This window comes from Telmatherina bonti (assembly GCF_933228915.1).
Source record: "Telmatherina bonti genome assembly, chromosome: 4".
In the NCBI taxonomy this organism is placed as follows: Eukaryota; Metazoa; Chordata; class Actinopteri; order Atheriniformes; family Telmatherinidae; genus Telmatherina; species Telmatherina bonti.
Window position 1 is genome coordinate 23,566,133 of NC_136622.1, and position 27,969 is coordinate 23,594,101.

The 27,969-nt window shown below is 37.9% G+C and overlaps 1 protein-coding gene across 1 annotated transcript; it reads left to right on the forward strand.

Moving 5' to 3' along the window:
- The first annotated feature begins 8,684 nt into the window (after positions 1-8,684).
- LOC306754991 (rho-related GTP-binding protein RhoA-D) lies at positions 8,685-27,965 on the forward strand. Its single transcript, XM_079239188.1, has 5 exons — positions 8,685-8,779; positions 23,753-23,908; positions 24,998-25,118; positions 26,131-26,261; positions 26,522-27,965. The coding sequence occupies exons 2-5, from the start codon at positions 23,753-23,755 to the stop codon at positions 26,693-26,695; spliced, it is 582 nt and encodes a 193-aa protein (XP_079095314.1). The 5' UTR covers positions 8,685-8,779; the 3' UTR covers positions 26,696-27,965.
- Positions 27,966-27,969: the final 4 nt, after the last annotated feature.

Sequence of the window (27,969 nt, forward strand, 5' to 3'; positions counted from 1 at the left end):
CTATCAGCACAACAGAAGGAGCCATAAATGATGCGATCCATTGTCAGGATGTGCCTTCGCAAAGGAAAATTGGTCAGTGCAGCGTTAAAAACACCTTTGATGTCTCTAAAGAGACCCTGGAGGATGTGTAGTCTTTAAAAACAAAAGGCCATCGATGTAATTGTTTGATGATATTATTTTTCTCCTATTTTCCTTTTAGTATCTATACAAGCAGTGTGAAAGGACACAGTGACGAAGTCCACTAAAATCCACTTTTCATGTATAAACTCTGAGGTGAAGTGCACACGTAGTCTTGACAATGGTTTGAACTGCAGCCTCCCCACATCCAACCACTTTTTGATGAACAGAGCAAATGGGCTACGCATCCTATCTGAAAAGAGGAACTGTGCCGCCATTTGATGTTGTGTTCTGCTGTGTTCTCAAAGCGACACTTCATTCTTCCACCCTGTCAGGCTGTTCAGTGAGGTAGACACAACAGGAGTATAATAACCTCTGCAGGAACAGCTGTCCTCTGCAAAAATATGACTCCTCTTTTCTCTTTATTTTATTTCTTTGTTTATTTTTTGTTGTACCTTACACATGAGGCATGTTTATCTTCGCCAAGGAAGTCATGTTTTTGCCGGTATCTATCTGTTTGTTTGTTTGTTTGCTTGTGACCAACTTTACACAAAAACCACTTGCCAGATTTTTAAGATTTTTTTTCTGAGAAAGGGTCTAATTTAGATTCCATTAAAGTTTGGGAGTGATCTGGATCGCCATCTGTATCCAGGAATCTTTTGAAGGATTCTTCATTATTGCAAGCAGCGCTATTTTCAATATATATGTGCATATAACACAACAATAAATGGTCAGGTTTCATATCAAAGACAGAGCTGGATCTTGGAAATATTTTGGATACTATGATCCAAAACAGGAAAAAATAAGGGATCTTTGGAATTATCATCCCTGCAACAAACATGGAACAACCACAATAAAGCCAAGTCAGTATATATGCAAAAAGGATAGTGTATAAATATAAAATGAATGTAGGACTTTAACATGATGGAAAAGCCAATATGAGTGGAAATGAGCTGCCTGGCAGAGATCTGCGCTCTCCAAGTGCTTATAGTTATCATTGTTGACAAACAGAGCCAAATCTGAAATTATTGTCCTGTTTCCAAAACATATGACAGAAGAGTTTTATATTCTCTCACTAAACTTTGATCATTGTTAGTTTCCTTTCACCTTATTTGTACATTTTGAACTTTATCTAACTAAACTCATTTGGTCCTTCAAGCCAAACAGAAATAAGTTGTAAACTCAACTTAAAACACACAGATGTGTGTCAAATTTCAGAAGCAATCAACATGTTCAGTTAGGTTGGCATCTGGTGACTATGATAGCAGTGGAATATGATTCACATTATTTTCATACTCATTAGAAATGTGCAGGGATTCTGTTGCTTGTGTGTAAGCAACAGAATTTATGTTCCTTGGAAGAACTTAAATGTTTTAGGATAAAGGCGATCACCTGGAACATTTATGTATTAATTTACAGAGTATCATCAAGGAGCCACTAAATCCCCTTATATACTTTAAGGATCAAACACCTCAGATGACATTCCTTATTTGTTTGCAACCAGTTTCTTACCGATCCACTTTCTTACAAGTAAAATAGTTGTCTAAAAGCAATGCTGGCACAAAGAAGGAAATGGACTGTAAAACTTTAGGCTACATGTCACAAAACTATCTGCAAAGCTCTGAAACACCCAAGATTTAATCATTATCGCGTTTTCGACAATCTCAAATAATTTAACATAACTGTTTGACTACATAGTCAGTGACTGATTCAACTGAGTGGTTAGCCGAAGAGAAAATACTTGCCCGTCCATGTTATGAAATGCAATAACACCTTTTTTGATACACGAGTCACTTCAGAACAAGAAGATGACACCAAGTGATGATGATATCCGTGTGTAGATGGGAGTCAGTTACCCCGTAACACGGACAACGATACGCACACCAGCTGGAGAGCTCTCATTGTGCAATGAGAGAGGGTGCAATGAGACTTGTTTCCATGGCTTTTTAAAATATTCAGTGGTAAAGGTGGCTGAACAGGGCAAATAAAAGGTTGTTTTTGAGTGAGGTTGGACATCACAGCGGTTTCTGACGTCACATGAGGCTAATGAAGTGGAAGGGAAAATGTTTGCCTTTGTAAGCGCAAGTAATGATTTTTTTCTTTAAGTTTATCTGCTGTAAACATCTTTAGAAAGATCCAAAAATCAAAATGTGTTATCTGTGTCATGTTTTTCTCTCTAGGTCTATCTTACGTGCATCTTGTCTACTTAGTGCCACTCAGCTGAGCAGCAGGAAGAGTCATGTTTACAATCTGCTGAGCACAATGAGAAACAGGCTTTACAATACAGCAGGCGCTTGTAATCCAAAAACCTTTCAGGAAAAACAACGGCCATAAAAATCTGGGATTTTGTTGTTCCACGCCACCAGTTTAGGGATAGGAATATCTTTCACTCCTCTCAATCTTTTTTTTTAATCCTCTCTAATTCTCAGTTTTCTGTCTTTCCCTTTTTCCTTCTCTAAATCTCATAAACAGCTTTAGCTCTTATCAGGATAGTAGGGAAAAAAAGAGGTGGGAGGCCTGCAGCTGCGTTTGTAAGGTTCATGCTGAGTTGTAGTACAGTCAGGGGAGTTCAGAGACTCTTAGAGGGCGAAGGAGGGTGGGGGGGGGGGGGGGGTCCTTCATTTTGGTTTAGAGACTGTTCTTTGACTTGCATTGAAAAGTATTATCAGAGACTGTGGCCTTATCCCATGTCTGCATCCACCACCCCACTGCACTGCGGTTCAATGTACATAAGCTGGATTATAGCGTCTGACACAAACACAAGCACAGACGCACGCCTTTAGCTTTGCACATCCAAGCAGCACAGCTGGATATCTGGCCCAAGTGAAAAAGGATAAAACTTTTACTATCTCCTCAATTCCTTGTTTTTAGACGTGTGTGGCTCTCTTATCCCTGCAAAGTCTTCCAAGATGAAGGCAATTGTTTTGAACAAAAAACAAAAAAAAAAAGAGCATGGTCTGCTAAACAAGCATCTGTTCAGCTTGGATTCCCGTTTATACAGATTTAAATACCCTCATACTCACACAACATCTCATCCATACATATGTGTGTATATAGAGGCATCACTGTGGAAAAGCACAGCCTCTGAAAGTGCTTCACCCTGCTTGTATACTCTGCCTGTGGGACTACACTGCATCCATTCATCAGCCCTGCCTCATCCATGCTCTCCACCTGCTTTCCTTTTAGTCCTCCAACCTCCTCGCTTCCCCCTCATGACAATGCCCGCTAATGATTAATGACAATCTGTGCTGGCCATTGGCGGCGATTTGGGAGCTTTTTATATGAGTAGCAGCAAAGGGAATATCCACTCACTCTGTCTCTTTTCCCAGCTGTGTCTTTTACTCAACTGACTCCAGCTTACTGAGGAAAAAGACACCAGAGGGAGTCAAGATAAAAGACACATCGGAGACAAGAGGAACAGTGAGCCCACATTCTCTGCTACTAATAACACTATTTTGAAGACAAATCAGCTTCAAGCATGAGTAGGAGGCAGACGAGGATATAAATCTCATGCTGTGGAAAAATATGATCCTTTTTATTTTGAACTTGGCCTGTAGTTTAGAGATCCTAAACTTGTTTTCTGAAAGGATGAATAGTCATGTAGCACCAGTGGAGGCAGGATATCAGTGATGATAAAAAAATAACATATACTGATAAAATAAATAAATAAATGAATAAATAAAGGAAAAGAAATAAAACCCTGACAATAATATTATTAAATAAAAAGTAAAGTAGACTGAAATCAGCATCTGTAAGAGTTGATAGCCCTCTAGTGGTCAGACATAAAGTTGTCCTCCAAGCTTATCTCCCATAATAAACATTTAAGAATGTAGGCCCTATGTGGAAAACAAAGTAATTGGGGGTTTTTTTGTCTTTTTTTCTAACCTGTCCTGTCCAGCATCTCACCATACAGAACAGCGTGCCATATTTTTGCCAGACAGATTTTTGCTGTCATGTCTATAGCTGCCCTTGATAATCTGAATATTTTCATTATTATGATAATTTATTTATTTTTTTTATTTATTTTTTTTTTCATTTTGCAATCATCGACAGTCTTGATATGGCCGAGCTGGACCTGGCAGGGGAAGAGGAAAAAAGAGGAAATGAAAGGAGAAAAAGAGAGAGAGAACAAAGAAAACAAAGTAATTGTTGAATAACTGAAAATGTTTCATATTATTTTCTTGAACAACATTAAATGAAAGTGTCATACAGTAGCCTTCAAACATGTACCGGTACTTACTAAACCTTTGTGTTTCTTGTAAATTATTGACAAAACAAGAGAGAACGCATCTGAAGAGATAAATAAATAAATAAGGGGGGGGGGGGGGGGGGGGGGTGGCAAGTCCATTCCTTAAGATCTTCTATCTTGCAACTTTTAGATGCAACGCTTCTCTAACCTGAATCACATGAATTACTCTTTATGTCTCTGCAGGGATGAATGATATGTAGGTGAGGGATTTCCACCATTAGATGTTGGAGATGAGATGCATCTAGAAATTGCAGGATGGTAGATTTTGATGACTGGACTTTGGATACCCCAGTCTATGAGTTTTAGTTTTGGTTTTATTTCAAATCATGTTGTCCTTAAGTCCTCAGTGTCTTCATGTTTTCTTTTTTTAAATTGCACCCAGATAGCGATTTTATGCCCTTAATGAGGTCATAGTTATCCAGCGTTACCATTGACAGATAGAGAGATCAATAGAAACAGCAACAAACTGAGACTAATGCTTACTGCCTTCAGTATTTTCCTGTCCAGTGCATTGTAGCTGTATTATGTATGTGTGACCACTAAGGGTCACTGTGTCCACACATTTCAACATTTCAGCTGTGTTACTGACTTCAGGGGTGAAGCAAGGACATCTAGTTCAATTTAACTCTCGTGAGTAAACTTCCTCTGGGACATGATGGGTGACTCAGTGGTTTACGGCAGCCTCCAGCCTGTTGCCTTGTTCTCTGTGTTCACCAAACCATAAAAGGCCAGTGTGGTAAAAAGATGAAGAAAGGCCAAGTTTGGGTCATACAAAGGTTTTACTATTATTTTGATGAGAATGCACACTATGAGCACAACTCAGAGCTAACTGAGAAATTGATAAAAGGCATAACATGTTGTGTGACCAACTTCTGATAAAAAACTGTTCAACAAAAATAAAACTGTGGTGTTTTCTTATCATCATTGTTATAATTATTATTATTTTATCTTACACTAAAACTTTCCTTTTCTATTAACAACCAAATTATTGGGACTGGCATGGAAAGAGAAAAAAGAAGAGCAAGAAAGAAATGTAAGGTCATTTCTGTTGATTTTCTATTTCTCCCCTTAAATAATACCATTTGCTACAGTATCATAAACCACTGAGCCGATTAGTGGCCTTTACGGTGAGGTATAACTTATAAGGATCATGCTTCTGTGGAATGAGCAACACAACTGTATAAGTAGTCTCTTCAAAACAAATGTGGCAATATTCTGCTGGTTTTTGGCTATTATTTTGAGATCCAATTTCTGCCAGTCAGAGATGTATGACAAGCATCTGATTTGATAGACAGACATAGCAAGATGACCTTCCAGAGCTAGTGGTGAACCAACAACGCTCCCCTCCCACCGAGCCAGAACCATCACAGAGATTTGGGAGTAAAGAGAATGAAATGGCACACTTCTGGGATAACCTTGAGAATACTGTAAGTGTTGGATGACCAACATAACCACAATGGTTGACCTTCAGTAACTCCTTATTGAGGGGTAGAATGCAATGCCTCCTCAAAATATGATCAGGCTGGCAACCAGCACGAGGAGGTGGAGTTGAGCTGTTGTGGTTGCACATGGATCTTCTAAACATTTACTGAACTCCTCCAATGTGCAGAAAATGAAGGATAAATTTATCAGTATGTGTTGTTTTGTCCTTATGATAGTAATAGTCCAATAATCCATTCCACTAAGCGACTACATAAAAATTTAATAAAATAAAAAAAAAAAAAACTTGTTGCTCATTCAACAGCACCACAATCCTTTTCAAATTTTACCGTCTTTGTATAAATAACTAATCACTACCTCTAATCAATGGGACTTTCATTGGTTTAGTTCTAATTAATGTTATCAATCAAACATTCTGAACATGTTAAATCACAAGTGTTATTTCAATTAACTGTCTATCTAGTAATTTTGTTGTTTAGTTTCAGTCTCTCACAGCACCACTTGGAGTTGTAGTTAAAGACCCACTTTACACAGAAAGCACATGACCACATAACCTACAACAGACTATCACCATGTGCAGCTTAACACAGCGAAACATTTAGCAGCAAGAGCCAAGTGTTTCCCTCATGAGTCTCAAATTTGTATTTAAATTAATCAGATAGACCGTGACAATAATAAAGTTGCATACAGTTGACAACAAGGTTACTATATGAACTGATGTTTTACAAGTTGGGTATTCCTGCTACCAGGTGTTGCAAACATATGATTTAAACTGCAGCCTGAAAGTAAGCAGTAGTTGTATAATGATGGGATTTAGCCATTATGGTCTACTGTAGTAGCTCCTGCATGGTAAATAAATCATTGAGCCCAGAATCCTGCCCATATAAACTATTTTAGAACATGTAACACTGACATTTGTGGACATTTTAGGTTATTATTTCACATTCAAAGCATTTTATCCCTAATGTAAATAGGGAGAATGTTTCTGCTGTAATAGGTTTTAATTGTCTTTTCTTTTGTTTTTTCATATAATTTTTGGAAGAAAAATACTTGTCTGGTCATGTGCTTGTTTTATTATCATTGTTATTTGTTATAAAGCATTGTGAATATGATTTATACATTATTAGCATATCATCAAACATTAAATTTCTGCATCATTAACCAGCAATTATTTTAGACAATAGTTTTAGCTTGTAAACAAATCTCTCTAGTCAAGTTGTCTTATTTTATCAATGTTGTGTTTTAGCTTAGTATTTATATCCCTGGTCTTCAATGTCACAGTAGGATTTTTGATAATATATGTAAAAAATTGAATAAATTTCAGTTTTGGCATCCCCACCTCTGACATCAATCCAAAGTCCTTAGGCTCTTTGTGAAATGGTAGAGTAATAATTGTTCATTTGGTTTTGTGTTTTATTGCTATCTGGATCACAAATTACTGTGGCTTATTTAAGGGAATGTATAATTTTGTCTTATATTATAACTGATTACTAACCACTTTTAAAGAGAATACTTAAAAAAAAGGAAGAAAAAGAAGAATCACAGCACCAATTTTGTGTTTAAAAAGATTCCTTAAACCAAAAAAAATGCTTCAATCAAGAGCCAGAAGATGACACATGCAGCTCAAGGCCAAAAGAGCAGCTTTTGCAGAGACATCATCAGATTGTAATGCTCTGGTGCTGTAAATCTACACACGTTTTCTCTGGTCTGGCTCCACCTCAAACACTCGTCTTTATCCAGTCAGTAAGCTTAAGCTGGGATATCCACTTCAAGATAACCTACAGAAACAGCAATCCCTCATGCTGAGTGGTGCCAGTGCTTTATGTGAGACAATGTTATTTATGTATTTTCACGGAAGTTAAACAGGATTGTCCAAATATCTGCCAAAGAGCCAGGATGCAGAAATGTAATATATTCAGCAAGTTTGCCTAGAACAAGTATTTGTTGAGGCACTGAAAATTTGGGAACAGAGGTTTTCTTTTTGTACAATACAATTCCCTTGTGGGACTTCAAATGATTAAGTCTCTAATAATCCTCATTCTGTAACTAAAATGTTCTTCACACTCCAAAGCTGCTGATGTGTTTCAGAAGTGTTCTACAGCGGGCTGAGGGGACTGAACTTATGACCTGACTGAAAGAATGGCATGTTAAAAAGCTCAAATCCTTGTTGTGTGATTTCCTGCTGCTCTGTGGGAGAAAAGCACTGAGGGTCAAAGTCCATTTCCTCACACAAGAAGAGATAAAAACAACAATTTAATGATCATGTTGAAAGTTAGAACAAAAGATGAAAAAGGAAAAAAAAAAATTATCTTAAATAACAACAGAATTATACGTATATAAAAATAAAACAACATCTAAAATAAATTATGACAGTATTTTTAACCGTAAAGGGGAGGGGTCACTTAACTGTTAAAGCCTTTTAGCAAATCGCGTGCTGGCGCGTGAATCTGAAACTGGCGATGGTTCCGCCATGTAGGAATTTTAAGCGTTCCGACTGAAGTAATTTGTTCACGTCTCACTGTCACAAAAGTATTGCCTACTGCCGTGTATTTCCAATTAAATAACTCATATTATTTATTAGTTCATAGTTTCGTAAGCAATACAGCTGATTAGATTGTTGACATTCTGTCGAATTAAATTGTTGTTGGATTTTCCGAATGAAATAACAACTAATAAAATTTAGTGAAGACATTTATCGTAGACCAGCAACAGAGCACATAATCGCATTGTGTCTTGTCTGTTAGACATTGAAAATGTGCAAACTCTCGAAGACCAGACAGCTTGGATCACGCACGCAGCACAAATTGGTAAAAGTCAAATTTTTATGGAGACATTGAATGCAGCACAACGGGCGGGTCTTCAGAGTATCAGTTTGACTGCTGCTCCGCCGTCACTGATTAGCTTCAGGGGCAGTAGTTGGACGGAAACACATACAGATCACCGCGTTGATTTGGAAGCACACTCTTTTGAGAGGTAAGAGAATAACGTACATTTTATTAGACTTATCCGACGGAAGTGTCGACAGGATAATTGCGTTTTTAGCCAGAGCTGCTGTCTTAAGTTTAAAATGATTGGTTAAAGCAGCGCTGTTTCAGTCGAGACATTAATGAGCTGAAATACCAGCAGCAACTCCGCGAGTCGAAACCTGTTACTTGTTAAGAAGTTTACCAGCAGTATTATCTGAGTTGTAATCTAAATGATGAAAAATAAAAAATAAATAGAACATTGACAAGGGACACACCTGTTTGTTCTCTTCAGCTATATCATGTTAAAGATATGGATCATATCAGCATTGCTACCGCACCAACCCGACCCTGTTTCTACCTTTGTCATACTTCATTACGTAATGTAGTTGTGGAGTTCAGCGGTGGAGGTCTACACAACCCGAGTTGTGTCCTCTGGGAAAACTTTACCTTTCGTTTTCTCACGAGAAACCTGTTTTGCCAGTGAGCAAAGATTGATGTTATCGTGTGAATTCCAGGAAAGCGAAAATATTCGAACATTTTCGGCTTGGTGGACCTTTTTGCATTTGGGTATGAGGTTAAAAGACAGTGACTTCCTCGTCAGCATGACATCAATGATAAAACATTTGTCTGTCCCGAGGAAATTCCTCTCTCTGAGTTACCACACCCTTGTTGTGCTGCTCAGCTACTGTAGCCCAGACCCTCATGTCTCACAGCGACTTGTTCCCTTGTCTTGGCATGTTTCCCACTACGAAACTTCCGTCCTGCTATTTGATGTGAAGCAAAGTCAGACCTGCAGAGCTGCACACATCAGACTGAATACTCTTGTGTTTGTGTCACACTGACGCACCGGATGGCAAAGCAACGAAGTCTTTCATCACACAACTATCTTGTCTTTTCCAGCATGATTACATGACAGTATATACATTTAAGGATGATGTAATCATATTCTGCTTTGATCATTTAGGTATTAACCAAAAAGTGCCGCCTATTGGTGCACATGCAAAGAAGAAATCCCCTACTTAGACTTGATTATATAAAAGAGGTGAGGTCTGCAAGTGGTGTTAAAATATGGTTTGACTGTAAGTGACATCATTTAAAGCTGCTCAGTGTAAAGTGAGCTTTAATACAGCAGGAAAGAAAGTGGGCTTTAATACAGCAGGAAAGATAGGATTATTATTAGTTGGATTATTATTTGCACATACAAGCAGTGATAATAAAGGTATTATTTTGGATTAACAGCTTGAATGAAAGGAACCCACATACATGTATGAATATAAGATATTATTACTAATTAGGTGTATATTACAAAGTAAAATGTTTCTTTTGAACACTCAATGTTTCCAAATGAGGTCAGTGTTGAAACAGAGCAGAATGTAAATGTTTTGCAAGGTTTGCTCTACATGTAAAGCATAATAAGAACGTTTCAATCAAAGGTTCCCCCAACAAGAATAATGAGAAAAAGTAGTATTTAATTTTGGCACCCAACAAACAAACAAACACAATGTAGGTTCGGCTCAGGAGCTTTGCAGTCTTTTCATACTTAACCTTTCATATTTACCATGTCATGCAATATTTAGAAAAAAATTGATATTTAAAATGTTCAATTTAAAATAACAAGACAGCATCACATTGATGGATAATACTTACAGTCAAGCGCGTGTGCTTTTTATTCTTCTGGCTATATTGAGGTCAGGCAGCTGAATAGCTCAGTAGGTCAATGTGAAAGCCTTTATAAAATATTATTATGGATTTGAAGACACAGTGGCAGAGCTCATTTCATTCTGATGATGCATCTATTTTTTTATGTCTTGGTTTACAAGAGTTTTACTTTACATTTATTGTAATCACCTCTGGCTGTACACAGCAGCTTTATATGTAGAGCTGTTAGTGTATATGATTGTTCAGATGATGGGTTTTCCATCTGTACTGTTCATAGTTTTTACCCTGAAGAGATGTGGGTTTGTTCATTGTTGACGTATAGGTGTTTATCAGCTCAGGTGTTCAAAAACAATGCTCAGTGGATATCCTGTCTTACATTTGTGTGGGCAGCTTTCCACCAGCAGTGATTTCCAAGGAGGCCATTGTTCTTCTGAGACCCTCTGTTACTGCAGCTTGTTTTGCAGTGAAATTAGAAAAATTATGTTTGAGCTCCTGAGGAGGTGGTTTTAAGGAGCTGTAATTCCTAAATCTTTCCTCTAAAGTGGATGTGCAGGCAGTTAAATTAAATCTGAGTCTGGCATTTCTGACCATATTTGTTAATCAACTATTAACTTGTGTATCTTTCTGTAAATAACTAAAATAACAGGTTATGTTTTTGTCCAGAAACTTCCAGAGCTAAACTAAAGTGTTTATTTTCTGGTTGTTTGTCTGTAACTGACAAACATCCCAATGGAAAATTGTGTCTGCAGGTGGTGGATGTGTCACATACAAATGCCATACAGACAAGTAAATCTTCAGAGCTTTATAAAATCTATCGGAGAGTTTTCTTTTTGCATCTAAGGCCTTTCTGCTTAAGAAAGCTTTACAAGGATTATTTAAACTTTTCTTTTTTTTTTTGAGTTAGCATTAGCATTTGAAACCCTTAAAGTGGACCTATTATGTGCATTTCAGGCTAATTTATTTTTATTTCTGAGACCAGAAGGGCTGGGATTGATCGAGTTATTGTCACAAATCGCTTTACTTACTTCAGACCCGACCCTCTCCGTAGGCTGTCAGATCAGCCTGCGGGCAAAACGAGTGGATTGAGACTCTTCCGCATTAAGCCCTGCCTCCCGCCACTGCACTACATCGGGAGCACGCACTGCACCTGATTTTGCCGTCATTGTAACATCTCATAAACAGAAGGATTAGGCTAATATGAACTCCATAAAAAAAACAAAATACAATGTCAACACATAGCATCCAGCCCTACATGTTGGAACCTGAATCAGACCCTGAAAACGAAGTGGAAAACAGCAACCCACAGCAACGAATGCAGCAGGATGTCTCTCTTTGGTAAACTCACCAGCCATCGTTGGAAATAACTTTATCCCACGTTTTCCACCCGCCTGATGTATTTGTACATGCCTTTGTTAACCAGTAGGAGGTAACCAATCACCGAACCTAATCCCCCGGGACGTCACAAGGATTTCAAAGTAGAAAAAACTCTCTAAAACGATGCGTTTTTCGTCGCCATGGAAACCGAACGGAGAGCGTACTGGAACTCAAACTCAAACATGTGTTTAGGTGATAAAAAACAGTGTCGTTCACATGTCTGATGAGGATTCAACACTGTAACACTGTAGAAAGCACAGAAAACTCCAAATACCATAATAGCACCCCTTTAAGGATGGGCTCTTACAGCCATTCCTATTGTAGATCGACTTCTCAGTCTACAAAATTCCCCAACTAATTTAAGTTCTTATCTTAACAGTGTTCTTATCAAGCCATATATCGGTCCTCATTCATTTTCTCAACAAAGGAAAATACAACAGTAAAAGCTTTTCTTTTTTTTTTCTTTTTTTGCTGCGAGCTGCGGTTAATGTAAAAACCCTCACCAGCAGCAGATAATATCAGCTGTAGCTAATTGGTAATGCTGTAATGGTTTTAACCAAATGTTTTCCTTCTCTCTGGTTTATGTTCTGTGTCTCAGTGAGTCTTCACTATTTGAAGTAATTGTGCTGCTAATGTTAACTAAATGTGTCCTAAAAAACCACACTTTTCTTTGATACCTGTTATGTTTATATCAGCTTCAAAGGTGACTTGGATACATGAGAGGAATATAACGAGTGTTGGAGGTGATGACTCCATCAAGGCTGCCCACACGTGTCGGATTTAATTTTTGCTGTGTACGTGAATCGCAAAAGGAGGGGTGCAGCACCCTAAGGATACGCAACATTAGCTCCCTGATGGTGACATTTCACTGCAAAGCAGGGAGCAAGAGATGAGGACAGAGTTAGAAGTCTGAGCCTGGAGGAGGATGGGTAGAGGTGAGGGGCTCCCAGAGCAAACAGCATAGAAAACAGGGTGAATTTAAGTCAGCTGTTAAACTGTGTCCAGCTGAGAAATGTGTCTGCATATGCACACTTATGTCGCTGCAGCCTGCAAAATACTTGAAAAGCAGAAATGTCTTCCTCTGCTCAGTTCTTGGTAAGCAGTTTCAGAATACACCTGGTTCCTTGTTTATATTTATGAGATTTAAGTTAGACATTCATATTAAATAATTTTTGTCCATATTTGATGCTGGATCATGTTTTGACCATCACAACTCTTTTTAGTTCATTCCCTCCATCTGTCTGACTTTTATGTCCTTTTGAACTGCAACCAGGAGTCTCAGGGGCGGATGAAGGGATAATTCTGTGTGATATTCTTCTTTTTCACCCAATGCTTTGAGCTAAGCTGTGTGCACTGTGATAAAATGGGCAGGGGGGAGTCTCAGTGGCTCTGTCCTATTTTGGGCTCCAGCTAGGTTCTCTGACTCTAGCTTCCGTGGCCTGGATCCTCGGCTGCAACCTCAGGTTTAGATTTAGGTTAATCTTGAAGGAGGAAAAAAGAAGTTCAGCCTTTACTTTGCAAGTTTTTTTTTTGGTTGTTTGTTTTATTGTCTAACTTCTCAAAAAAGTTACTACTTGTTTACTTTTTATGTGAATAACAAAAAAAATCTAACAAGACTCATCATTTTTTCTAAATACTTTCTAATTTCTTTTTATGGACCAAAGTCTAGAATTTAATCTTGAATTTATATGTTGGTTGTTACAATTTAGCAGATTATTAGTGTTCACTTAGTCCCGAGCTGATCTCCATCAGCACCTAGAATATGATCAATTTAATTACTCTGTATTAAGAGCAGCCTGAATCTCCCTAAATGCCTAAACAAAGGATAAATCCAGTCGGTCTTAATATCAGAGTTTTCCTCATTGGTCTTGAAGTATTCCTGCGTGTGTGGTAAAATTATTCTAAGAGGTCTTCTGTGGTTTCTCCGCAATGTCTCAGGCCTCAACTACTGTCACATGAGTGTCCAAACCACAGGTTTAAATATGAAAGTGCCAGTGATAGGTGAAGGCCTATTCATGGTGTCTAGACGGATTTATACTTTGAAGGTTGACATTTATACTACAAAGGATATTAGAAGTACTCCATGCTTTTGTCTTTGAAAGGAAAATGCCAACTCAAAACAGCATGAGGGAAAGCTCCAGTGTTTTTATATGACAGGACGAGACAAAAAAGAGGAATGTGTGCTTTTGTAGTCCAGTTCTTGTAACCAATGAATGTAAAAATATATGGATAATGAAAAATTAAATCTCTCTAAAGGTATACTCAGTAATTGCTGTTTGTGTGTTTTGGCTGGTCCACTGTTTTTATAATCAGTGTGAACACAAATTTAGATCTGGGTACACTTGTGAAGTTGGTGCAAAACTTTGCCAGCTTTCAAATGCTAAAGGCAGAAAGCATGAATTAGGTCTTAGAAAGAATCAACCTGTAGACCCCACAATCCAATGGCTTGAAAAACCATCTTTTAACAGCAGAAGCTTGAAATAATCATAGTTTGGATTAGTGCTGGGCGATATGATATATTATCCTTTGGACAATAGACATTTTCTATCGTTTCATATGAGGCTCTATGATTTACGCCACGATAAAGTGCTTTACTGCAGTATTTTACATAAAGATGCGCTTTACGGCATGCACGCTGCAATATGTAAAAAAAACATGGAGAAAGATGGTAGCAGATGCATTTCAGAGCAGAGTAATTCAATAATAGATGACCAGCCAACCAAAACTGGTGAGTTTGTTCATACAAGGGGAAATTTCTGTCATATGGTCGTTTGGCTATAATAAGACCGATGTAGAACAGACAACAGACTAGCTCACAGTCCCAACATCAGACTCAGACACAACTAGCTAATTTTATCACCTGTGCAAGAATCAGGATGAAGAAAACAGAATAAAGAATAGCGTCAACAAGCAAAAGCAGCGTCAAGTGGTGGCGAAAGCGCTCATAACAACCTCCAGACGCAAACGCTGCAATAGGCTTTTACCCATGAAACGTCATACAGCCATAGTTTCCCAGATGGAAGGAGATCACTGCTGCCAAGCACATCTGACACATAACTGATGACTGACACAAAATTACACAAACAATTTTATATCGTTATGTATATCGTTGTGGGGATATAAAATGAGCTGTATTGGGATATGAGACTATCCCTAGTTTGGATGGAATATTAACAGCCACCATTGGTATTTCTTTTGTTTTTATGCCTGTTGAAAATAAATTTTTCAAGCTCCAAACTAATAAAATGGTCTGAATGCACCATGCAATAAAAAATTGGAACTAGAGGTGTGTAATATTAGAAACCTCAAGATTCTGTCAGATTTCAACTTGCCGTGCTCTGATTAAACAAAATCAGAAGTTCCATGTTTTTCTTTTTTTTCCCACATTAAAGGTTTTTTTTCTCACATTGTGGCTACCTTTGTACTACATTATACTCCATCCATCCATTCATTCATTCATTCATTTTCTAAACCGCTTAATCCAATTCAGGGTCGTGGGGAAGCTGGAGCCTATCCTAGATGGCTCCATCCAGTATTCATTAATTCAAGTGATTACACAAATTCATCTCCATTGTCTTTAATTTATGTGAAACCATAAAAAAATCCAAGCAAATGGGATGGCAGTCCTTAGGAACAGCAACCTCCTCTAACCTAAGCCTGGGACTGAGCTGCTGTAATGTTTGTAGTGTAATTATTAGTTTATTTAGGCTTTAAACAACTTGCACATTTAATGTTGTTCCTTCATTTGTAAGTTGTTCTGGATAAAAGTGTCGAAGAATTAGGGATGGGGAATCGAATTGAAAAACATGGAAAATTTGAGATTCTTTGCTTCACAATTTTAAAATGAATGTTTTTGTTAAAAAATGTTTTTTGTTTTTTTTTTGTCGAATAAGTAAAAAATAATCCATTCTACAAAACATTGTCATTTTTACTGTTTTTATTGGTCGTTTTACTTGTCTTCTTGGGAATTAGAGCAGCAGAATGACGGTCTGGCTACTGTTTTGTTTTTTCCTAATTAAAATGAAGAAAAATGACGAGAAAAAAAGTTTTGTATGTCGCAACTTAAATCAAATCGACCATAATAATTTCCCAGTTCTTTCTATCTGATACAAGAATGAAGTTACTTGAGAAATTAGCAAATTTTGTTACTTAAGTGTAATGATTATGAATAAAAAATGTGCTTGAATCGAGAATCTATTTTGAATCAAATAGTTACCCCAAAACTCGGAATAGAATTGGATCTTGAGTTGTTGTTAGATTTACATCCTTACTCAGAATGTAATTTGTATAATTTTTACCTCTGTATGAACCCAGAGACCTTCAGCTGTTACTTTTATGAGTTTGACATATGAGTCAGTTTATCCTAATCTTCTTGTGCTAGAGTCTGGGAATCAACTTTAAATGGCACAGTTAGCTCTTTCTAAAGATGCTTAGGCTTGACAAGGCACTCAAAGGGGTCTGGATCCGAGATAATTTTAGTTATCCTTGTGACCACGGATAATTCAATCGGTAAAGTATGCAGCTTGTGTTAAAAAGGTACATGTTGTACATCAATCTCAGAAAGATGGTATGTTTGTATAGTATTTTTGTAGAAAATGGTTCTGAGAAAAGAATAGAAATAGATCCTGAGAAAGTTGGCTATCTTCCCATGCAAGAGTAAATTAATTGAAATACAGCAAGAAAAATGAGTCATATTTAAAAAAAAAAAAAAAAAAAAAAAAAAGTCCCATACAAAGTACTACTGAATCAGAGGTATGTTTGTAACACATCAGAGCTTTGATGATACTGAACACTTCATACACATTATTATTCATTGAAACGTCTGTCTCTTAACAGAAACCACTCATCAGCTACATGGTTGCCTCACTCCCTCACAATGTTTTGCAGTTCCACTCTTGCAGCCCAGCAGAGCAGGATGTTATACAACATTCAAGACACTTGAGGCAAATCACATCGAGATTGGAAATGCATTGTACCTTTTTTAAAGTAGCTCTACGGGGTCACTCGTAGACCTGTGAATACAAATAAATTTGAACTGATTCAAATTCAATCTAATATCCATTAATAAAACTGTTTTTTAGGGTCCTGAGCTATTCAAAGTATAGATCGGCCCTTTTGTTGTTGAAATGTTTATTATTCAACATTATTATTATTATTAGCGCAACTTGCTGAAATTTGACTCCCTTAGCCTCTGTGAAAAGTTGTGAAACTTGGCACACACGACCAGCCAAGCGAAAATAGCAATATTCTTTGCATTTTTCAATGTAAAAAGGCTCAATAGCGCCCCTAGTTTTTTGTTTTGTTTTGTTTGTGTTTTCCCTGGTTTTTCTGGTTTCTCTTTCCAGTGACACCAGTGGCCTTATTCTTGCTTGACTTAACTGAAAGGTTGCCTGTGTCGTCTCTGCCCAAAATTAGCTTCTCAATCTACGATGATGCCAAATTCAGATTTATTAAATGGCATTAATGATAACTTATTTCTGAAAACCAGATGATAAAAATGCTAAATGTAAATCTAGATTAACTACCAGAACCTTCATAAATAAGGCTAAATAATTTTTGGAGGATTACGTACAGTTGACAAGGGACCTTTTCATGTCCAAAATCAGTGTCTCCGAGAGATGATGCCAAATTTGGGTTTCTTTTAGGGGTCGGAAAATAGAATTGAAAAACCAAATATCGGGATTTTTTGCTTCACAATTATAAAATTGATTTTCTTTTTTTTTTTTTTTTTTTTTTTTGTTAAAAGCAATAGTTTTTTTTCTACATGAATTAAAAATAATGCATTATAAAATTTAGTCATTTTTATTGTTTTTATTGAAATTTTTACTTGTCTTGGGCATTATGGCAGAAGAATGATGGTCTGGCTACTGTTTTGTTTTTTCATAACTGAAATCAAGAAATGAAAAGCGAGCAAACAAAAATTTTGTACATTTTTTTAATTAATCTACAAAAATCAACAATATCGCAGAATTGTGAAAATCACAATTTGGCATCGAATTGGCACCCAAAAAATCGGAATAGAATAAATTGGGACAAAAGCATATCGTCACAGCCCTAGTTTCTTTCATTCACTGTTGGATTTTATTAATTTCCAAATTATTTAGCCAAACGTCAAAACTCAACACTGCCATGTTTAACAAACAGAATGTTTTGACAATTACAGGGAATAACATCACCACGCACGTACACATAAGCATACACTGATCTGAAAATGGACTGTTAAATATAGATGGTGATCTTTCAATTATATTTCAGAAGTGCTTGTAGACACGTCAGATCAGATTATTACAGTAAACTGATTACTTACTGAAAGCCATGTACAACCGGATTCCAAAAAAGTTGGGACACTTTAGAAATTGTGAATAAAAACTGAATGCAATGATGTAGAGGTGCCAACTTCTAATATTGAGCATTGAGGAGACCAGCTTCTCAAGTGTAGACATTGGAATGTTCTCCCATTCTTGTCTAATACAGGCCTCTAAGTGTTCAATCGTCTTGGGTCTTCTTTGTCTGACCTTCCTCTTAATGATGCGCCAAATGTTTTCTATAGGTGAAAGATCTGGACTGTTGGCTGGCCAGGTCAGTACCCGAATCCTTCTCTCACGCAGCCATGATGTTGTGATTGATGCAGAATGTGGTCTGGCATTATCTTGTTGAAAAATGCAGGGTCTTCCATGAAAGAGACGACGTTTGGATGGGAGCATATGTTGCTCTAGAACCTGAATATATTTTTCTGCATTGATGGTGCCTTTCCAGATGTGCAAGCTGCCCATGCCACACGCATTCATGCAGCCCCATACCATCAGAGATGCAGGCTTCTGAACAGAGCGTTGATAGCAACCTGGGTTGTCACTGTCCTCTTTGGTCCCGATGACCTGGCGCCCCAGATTTCCAAAAAGAACCTCAAAACGTGATTCGTCTGACCACAGAACAGTCTTCCATTTTGCCACACTCCATTTTAAATGACTCCTGGCCCAGTGTAAACGTCTTCGCTTGTGGATCTTTGTTAGAAATGGCTTCTTCTTTGCAGAATAGAGTTTCAGCTGGCAACGGCGGATGGCACGGTGGATTGTGTTCACTGACAATGGTTTCTGGAAGTACTCCTGAGCCCATGCTGTGATTTCCTTCACAGTAGCACTCCTGTTTTTGATGCAGTGTCGTTTAAGGGCCCGGAGATCACGGGCATTCAGTATGGTTCTCCGGCCTTGACCTTTACGCACAGAGATTTTTCCAGATTCTCTGAATCTTCTGATGATATTATTCACAGTTGATGATGACAACTGCAAACTCTTTGCAATTTTTCGCTGGGTAACACCTCTCTGATACTGTTCCACTATCTTTTTACGCAACATTGTGGGAGTTGGTGATCCTCTACCCATCTTGGCTTCTGAGGGACACTGCCAATCTGAGAAGCACTTTTTATACCCAATCATATTGCCAATTGACCTGATTAGTGCTGATTGGTCTTCCAGGTGTTTGCTGTATGCTCAAATGACTTTTTCCAGCCTCTAATAGGTTCTTGTCCCAACTTTTTTGGGATTTGTTGACACCATGAAATTTTGAATGAGCATATTTTTCCTTAATATCATACAATTTCTCAGTTTAAACTATTGACCTGTGATTTATGTTGTATTCTGAATAAAATATTAGAAGTTGGCACCTCCACATCATTGCATTCAGTTTTTATTCACAATTTCTAAAGTGTCCCAACTTTTTTGGAATCCGGTTTGTAAACGGCTTTAATGTTTTTAAAAAAAGAAATTGTCTTAGAATGGCTGTAATATAAAAATGGTGTTACATGAACATCTCTATATTAATTGTTATCGAAGCAGATTTAAGATAATCAAATCGGGCTGTCGTGAATTCGGTTGATTCAGGAAATTAGCTATGATACCCATCCCTACTCCAATGAATGGTTTGGACTGACTAGGGGCTTGTCTCGCTGAGGTCATTAGCTTTTGTACTATAAGCATAGTGCAATTAGTGAATCATGTGCAGTAGGTACCCACCCACCCATTGGCTCATATCTTTTGAACTGTGAGCTTTTGGTAATATCATTAAAGTTTTAATTCAGATCACACTCTTTACTTATGGTTTTCAATCTGAAACTTCCCCTGTATGTTATTTACTTATTTCCTTATTTGGACAAACCTGAATAGTACTGAATTTCTATCATTCTTTGTTTAGTGTAGAAATAATGAATTGGGCTCCAAGTTCTGGGTTGATTGCTAGTTCTTCACTTTTCAGAATTTTGTGTTAAGAGGCTGTTTGAGATTTCAAACACAGTAGGAAGTTTTTATCTTGCTGGTACTTGTGGAAGACTCATTCTGTGCTATTTTTACTCCTTACTGTCTAATGAGCAACATTGCTAATGTGTTGCCGCTGTAGGTGTTGCTTACAATATGTCAGGATGTAAAATTGAAGAAAGAGGCATCTGTGCCACATGAGCTGGAGACTAGAACTTTGTCCTTTGATATGCCTCATGTTATGCAAGATGGGATCATGACTAAGAACACGTGCAAACATGCAGTCATCACAGCTTATATGACTTTCTCTGGGAAGTCAGGGAACATGTGCCTTAAGTTTCCCAATACTTACTACAGCACACTGCTCAGAATATACCTTCAATGCTGTATGTCTGCTGTTACTCATGTATGCTGTGTATTTTACTACTTTATTACTTTGAAGGTGGTCCCCTGAGCTCTCACCAATGCTATGGTTTTATTCCCCACATACGTAGCTATCTACTTTTCAATTATTTAGATTCATTTTAGCTTTTTATATTTTTTTTTACTTTACTTTGTTTTCCCAAATTGATGTAGGACCACTTGTCAATGCAGAAAATCTAGGGAAGACGTGATTTTTGATGATAGTGTCATACAAAAAGCAAACTAGATGTTAAATAGTGGCAAAGCTGAAGATATTTAACATTTTGTTCATTCATTTAATATATGTGTGTGTGTGTGTGTTTGTGTGTTTGTGTGTGTATTTAAAGATGCAGCCATATTAAAGCAGGTCAACAAAAATCCTAAACCTGAGCTAAAGCTTATAAATACCCACTAGTACTTTAGTGTTATTTCTGTTAATACTAAATGCAGATGAATTTCTTACCATTGCCTGCATGATTTTCTGCATGAGATGTTGGCAAGAGTTTGAGCAATGTTTGTGTGTAACTAATGTAACAGTAGGGATATACGCTGTTTATTCTTGTTACCAGATTTAAACATAGTATGAAACTTTAAAACATTTTTTATTCTTTTTTTATGTACTGGTAAATTTCTGTATACTTTCTGAATAGTCATTCAGTCAGTCATTTTCTATTTGTTCCTTTATTTGTTATTTGTTTTATGTACTGTGCCATGCCTTGCTCTTCCTTGTTTTTAGGTCAACAAATAATAAGAAAAGCAACAAAACTCGCATATACGGAACTAAATTGTTATTTCTTTACATCTTCTTAGAACATTACTATTTAATAATTTTAAAAAAACTGTTGGGATATTACATAATGAACTTAGTTTTCTTAGGTTTCTTGTTGAAATCACTGAATGTTTATCTGAAAGCCCTTTTTTATGTTAATATTGCATTGATACTTAATTAAAATATTTGTTCCCACATTATAAGGTTAGCAGTACACACCCAACGACTGATCCCCTTTATAGGGGAGAAAAAAAAGTTGTTTTAATCTAATGGTGTTCCCCGTTCACTGGCACAGTGAGCACACACATGTTTAAGCAAAGTAAAAGGGCCATTATTCTGAAAAGGTCCTATGTGCTGCCACTAGCACAGCAGGATGCTCACTGTGAGAGCCGCAGTCCTCAATGAGACATATTATTTTATCCCAGCACTAAATCTGCAAGACTAGGCCAATTTTCTGAAGCTTTCTGTGGCTGTACTGTGGCTACTGGTCATGAGCTTGGATGCGTTTCTGAATGTGCATTTGTGTGTAGCTTCCCTCTGGCAATGACAGTATGATGTATGAAGTAGCAGCAGCCTGCTATCACAGAGAACAGGTGGCTCTCTCCAGAGACAAACTGACAACATACTGGCCTGATTTTATTCTTGCCGTAAAAGTGATGACTATGGTCACGGATTGAAGGTGAACAATAAAAGCCCACACATTTTGAGGCAGAAATTGTAGTATAGAATTTTTGGGTTTTTTTTCATCAAAACCAGTATCTCTAGCTCTTTGGTTATTTAAGCAGGCTTTATAAAATTAGTTGTATTTTGCAGATTCTCTCTAACTGCATAATGATTTGTGGAGCTGGTGCGAAAAGAAAAAGAAAAGAGAGATTTTTTATTTATTTTTTTTTTTTTTATATCACAATAGGTTTTTCTTCTGCCCATGACCCAGAAATTACCCAAAAACAGACTTAACTCTACAGTTTTTCAGTCCCCTAATTGTACAGTGAGAAGCTAAGAGGCTTCTGGGGGAGTTCAGAGCGAGAAAACACCTGTATATTTTGTGCAAAACCTGTATGAAATAGTGTAAAGTCTTTCATTTCCATATGCAGCATCAAATATACTAATGTAGCTAAATCAGGGATTGTATGTTTGGGAGATGGACATAAGGATAGAGATCCGTCTCACATCCTTGGTTGAAGGAGATAAAATATGAGCTATGGGAGGGAGGAGACGTGTTGGCAAAACGGAAATAAAGCCTGAAATGGTTTGTTGTTTTTGTGACAGGAGTCCGGTCCTAAAGATCTACTATCCTGCAACTTTTGGATCCATCCTCTGGTTCGGATTTGGGCACCCCTGATTTTATGAGGAGTTTGTTTTCACAGGGTCTCATAAACCCCACTTGTTCTCAACCTTTCTGCTTGTAACTTAAAGGACAATGATGATTAGTTGCTCTCAAAACTAGCTGTAGCTACTGTATAGTTAGTTTGCATGTGTAAGAGCTTAAGTAATAAATTAAGCTTGTATATACACACCATCTAGCAGTCCAAAAATCACACTTTTAGTTTCTTCTGCTTTGGTTCTGCCATCTCCCAACCGGCTCCTTGTACTCCATTCGGGAGATGATCCTTAAAATTGTCTGGTGTTATGCAGGTACATTACAGTTTTGTAAAAAAAAAAAATAAAAAAAAATTAGTTTGTTTAAACAAAAATATTCTGAGTGAAGAGAGAGTTAATATGTAGGTTATTAAAGAATCAGAGATACCATGAGTATGAGTGGTTTGTCGAAGGAGAGGCCACTGATCAGTTCTGCACCCTGCATCCGTTGTGATTCCGAAACTCTGTGTGTTGATGTGTGACGGCATGGCAGATGTTTTGAACTTTATATCTGTCCAGGGAGTTTCAGGCAAAAGGTGATGCAGCTGGCAAGCAGCCAGCCCACTCTCCTGCCTTGTCTCTATTACTATCAGCCTGGGGGAGATGACTATTGATCTGTGTGTGGCCATCTCTTTCTCTCTTGCGTGCCACATTTCACTCACATTCACACAACTTTCATGGACTCAAGGGAGGAGAAATTTCTTCAGTACAGCTGTGTCAGACAAAACCAGTGAGAGCAGTGAAACACTTGTCCACAGAGATGCATAAAGTGAAAAAGTAAAGGTTATAAATATTATTGTGTGAGAAAGGCCGTGCACATGCAGCAGCATGCAGAGCGATGAGGCTCCAGCATATCCAAACTCATCAGTGCTCATTCTGGTCCCTTTTTGTCCTTTTGTTTTTCACCTCACACTCAGGACACTATCCAGGAAAGGGAAGAGGGTGCGGCTCTAAAACAGACTTAAATCATCCCCCCCCCCCCACCCCCCCCTCTCTCTCTCTCTCTCTCTCTCTCTCTCTCTCTCTCTCTCTCTCTCTCTCTCTCTCTCTCTCTCTTGTTCTCACACTATTTATGGTTTCATTCCTTGTTTCATTCCCTTGTTTGAACTTGATTCTTCCCAGTTAACAGAACTTACATGCATTGGCTAATTATGATGTGTTTTGTTTGCAGATGGCTGCAATCAGGAAAAAACTGGTGATAGTTGGGGATGGTGCGTGCGGGAAGACGTGTCTGCTTATTGTCTTCAGCAAGGATCAGTTTCCAGAGGTCTACGTCCCTACTGTGTTTGAGAACTACATTGCTGACATTGAAGTTGATGGCAAACAGGTACACAATGTTTAAAGTTTCTATTTTATTTTTACATTGAATGCAACAAATGATGTCATTTACAGGTTGCTACTTGCAGTTTGATGTATTTATTTAATGTTTCTTCTTGTTTCACAACACTTTAGAGTTGAATATTAACCTCTCTCACCCAAGTTCATCCATTTAAAGGCCAGCTGTTTTTTGGGATATTAGTTATAATTATATAAAATTCAAGGCTTGTACATGTAATTGTAGTTGTTTTAAAACGTTTGACCTTTACATGTATAGTGTGATATTAATATGTTCATCATCAGCTCTTTTAACACACTGAGTGTTCTTAGGAGACCATAAAAAGTTTCAGTATATCTTCCATCACTGAGAAATATTCCTCGGGCCAGGCAGTTTAATGTGACACCCTTGACCCTGTTGTTTGTATAGCATGTCCCATTATGATTGATGGGGATAATTGTGAGCAAATCTTTATGGTATGTCATTGTTACAATGCAACAGACCTCCAGCCATCAACAGGAAGTGGATCTGTGCCAACCTTCCTCACTAGAGTTAAATTACCCCATTGTACATTATGACTAAAATCCCTTTTCCTGTTCCTGTGCTGCAACATTTAGGATCAGCTTTTTCAGGTTTGACCTAATTGTAAACCATACAACTTGAAAATTTCATATAAACTAAAACTTTTTTGATAAAATGAATGTTGCTTTGAAACCAACCTTATTATTGCCAGACAAAAACGGGGGTGGGGAAGGAGGCTGACTCTAAAGAGACATCTAGTGGTGCTTTGATCATAAATAGCAGACAATACTTTTCACTTTGACATGCACCACACACACACATACATAGATATGTGCATATATATATACATATATCTATGACCTACCTAAATCATATGGAGTCATCCTCCATTACTGAGGAGCTGTGTATTGGGACTTTTAGAAGGGAATGGATTGTTGTTAAGCTTTTGTCTCTTTGTTCTGTACAGAGATGCTTTTGCTCTAGTCAATATTCCTTTTATTTCTATTATCTTTTAGCCTTCCTGATTTTACTGACTCTGAATTTATCCTCAATGTTTATATCACTGGTTTTCTTTCTCAGGTGGAGCTGGCATTGTGGGATACTGCTGGCCAGGAAGACTATGACCGACTGCGACCTCTCTCTTACCCCGACACAGATGTTATCCTCATGTGCTTTTCCATAGACAGTCCTGACAGTTTAGGTAAGGCTGCAAATGACGATGTTTAAAAAATAAAGTGAACATTTAACTCATCTTAGATCTTGATGAATGAAATATTTCTGTTCATTTCAAAGTGGACTCTGTTGAGAACAGAATAGCTTAAGAAGGATCAATCTAAATCAAAATAATGAACCCATAGAGGTCTGGATTCAGACTCAAATTCTGTGGAAATTTCTCATGACAATAAAAAAATGAGGTTCAGTACTGTGCAGGAACTCCGTGCACCTGTATGCATTCCCTACAACATTTGGGCTTTCTCCTGATGAGACGAAGGGTGTTTTTCAGAGGAATCTCCTCCCAGACCTGGATCGGGGCATCAGTCCCCTGGACAGTCTGTGGCACAAAGTGGCAGCCGTGGATAGAACCAGATATGTTGCCCAGAGGTGCTCTGTTGGATTCAGGTTTTGTGAAATAATCTGTGACCACATCTGTTGGACCATTCTTTTGTAGGGGGTGTCATGCTAATTTCTTGTCATTTTTACCTGTTGTCACTATTTGTACAACAGCAGGTGAAATCAACCCCAAATCAGTGTTACTCCCTAACTGCATAGATCAATACCCCAAAAGTGTGACAGACTGTGAATTGTGTGCTGTTCACAGTTAATATGGGTTTTATTTAACAGCTATGGGACTCGTTGAGTAAAACTGCCTTTTCAGAGCAAAAAGCTATGGCTTATTTTCTCCTTTTTTTTTTTCTTTTTTTTTTAAGTTTCCATGCCCTCTTTCTCCCTCTGCAGGTTTGTTCCATTGAAATATGTTAGCTCTGCTGTTAAAGAACCTCTGACCAAAGACGTACTCTATAGCTGAAAATAACCTGTGCAGAAGCTGCAACCCAGATAATTTTAGTCCATTTAGCATCTCGTCTTGATTTTTGTAAAGATAAAGAGAAAACTCTCCACTATCCTTGTAGGGGTGGGGTGGGGTGGGGTGGGGGGGAGAGACTGTGGCATGTACTTAGCTGTGAATTCACATTCCTGCTTTAAATTCCTTCCAGAGAACATTCCAGAGAAATGGACCCCAGAAGTGAAACACTTCTGTCCAAATGTCCCGATCATCCTCGTGGGCAACAAGAAAGACCTTAGGAATGATGACCACACACGCAGAGAGTTGGCCAAAATGAAACAGGTTTGTTTTTTTGCGCCCCCTCCCCCGCACACACACCACACCACACCACACTCACCCTCTCTGCTATGCCAAAACATTGGCAAAAAATTATTCCAAAATTGTTCAAATTTCCTGTTTGTGTCCACACACCTGTAAAAAAAAAAAATATATAAAAAATATAATTTTGTGTGTGTGTGTGTGTGTGTGTGTGTGTGTGTGTGTGTGTGTGTGTGTGTGTGTGTGTGTGTGTGTGTGTGTGTGTGTGTGTGTGTAACCCTCAGGAACCAGTGAAGTCTGAGGAGGGCAGAGACATGGCCAATCGGATTAATGCCTTTGGCTACCTGGAGTGTTCAGCCAAGACCAATGACGGTGTGAGGGATGTGTTTGAGATGGCCACCAGAGCAGCGCTGCAGGTCCGCAAACGCAAGAAGAGAAGCGGCTGCCAGCTGCTGTGAGGGGGCAGAGTGTGTCGGCCAATCGGCACCTGAGGGACAACTCTCCCGACACACAGCACAAACTTTTGAGAAAGCATAAATCAGTGGCTTCCATGGACTGTACTTGCTTTTTAAAAAAATTCTCCTCAATAACACAGTAATTGCTAAATTTCTGTTTCTCACTCCATTCACACCAGTTTGTGTGAAGGATCACCTTTTTCCTTTTATGTATGAATGTATGTTATTTATATGTGCATATACAGATGTCAAATCTGCCTCTCTCCTCTTGATTTGCAGAGATGTTTTTTTGGCCAACATGCTCACTGACCACGTGGCAATTTCAGATTCACTACATAAACTTCTTCTAAACCCGCATGCACCCGTCTCCTTTCATACACCAGCCTTCTTCTGACCCTTCTGTGGTTGAACAATATAAATTTTATGCACTAAAAGTTGTATTTCACTGCAGCTTCAGAAAGACTATATTACTCAATTTTCCTACCTGAAGAGGACTACATTTTAGAAGCTATTCACACATCATGAATCCACTGAAGTCTACATCGTATTTTGAAGCAGCAGTGACTGTAGGGAAAGGTCCGCAACTATGACTCTGGCTCTCTCCTACATGGTGATGGTTTGAACTGACACTGGAGACAGTGGTCTATTGTTTTGGACAATTCTGGCTCTAACAGACATCATCAACACACACACCCCTAGTTAGTCCAGCCTCTGGGTCTCATTTCTGTAGTTTCAGATCCAGTATTTTGTCATCACATACAGAGGAACTAGATTTGATTGCATTCTATATACAACTTTTGTGTTAAATCTGGTTTTATCCTGTTTAAAGGTTTTAATAAAACAAGAGACAACAATAGTGTCAGAGGAAATGTCAAACAAAATGCCTTCTCCTCACCTTGGCTCACCAAGACCAGTTTTGCTGGTCATTAGAAAATGGGTCATTGTTGGTGCGTAATGGCAAAGATGGTTTAAATGGAAAGAAAGTCTAAGCAAAAAATGTATAACTTTCTATTCTGATGCATTTTTTTTTTTAAATCTACATTGCATCAACTTTTAGCTGTAAACACCCTTAAGCACATCCGGTGTGTTGATGTATTAATTTGTTCTAATTTTATCCTGCCACCATCACAAGCAAACATTGAGCATTTGTTTCCATCTAAAACATTAAGATCCAAAGAGATCAAAGTGGTGGGTCTGGACTAATCTCTGGACAGTGCCTCAGTCTTTTAAGTCAAGTTGAAGAAAAAATGTGATTCTTTGTAAACTGGAGTGGAAGG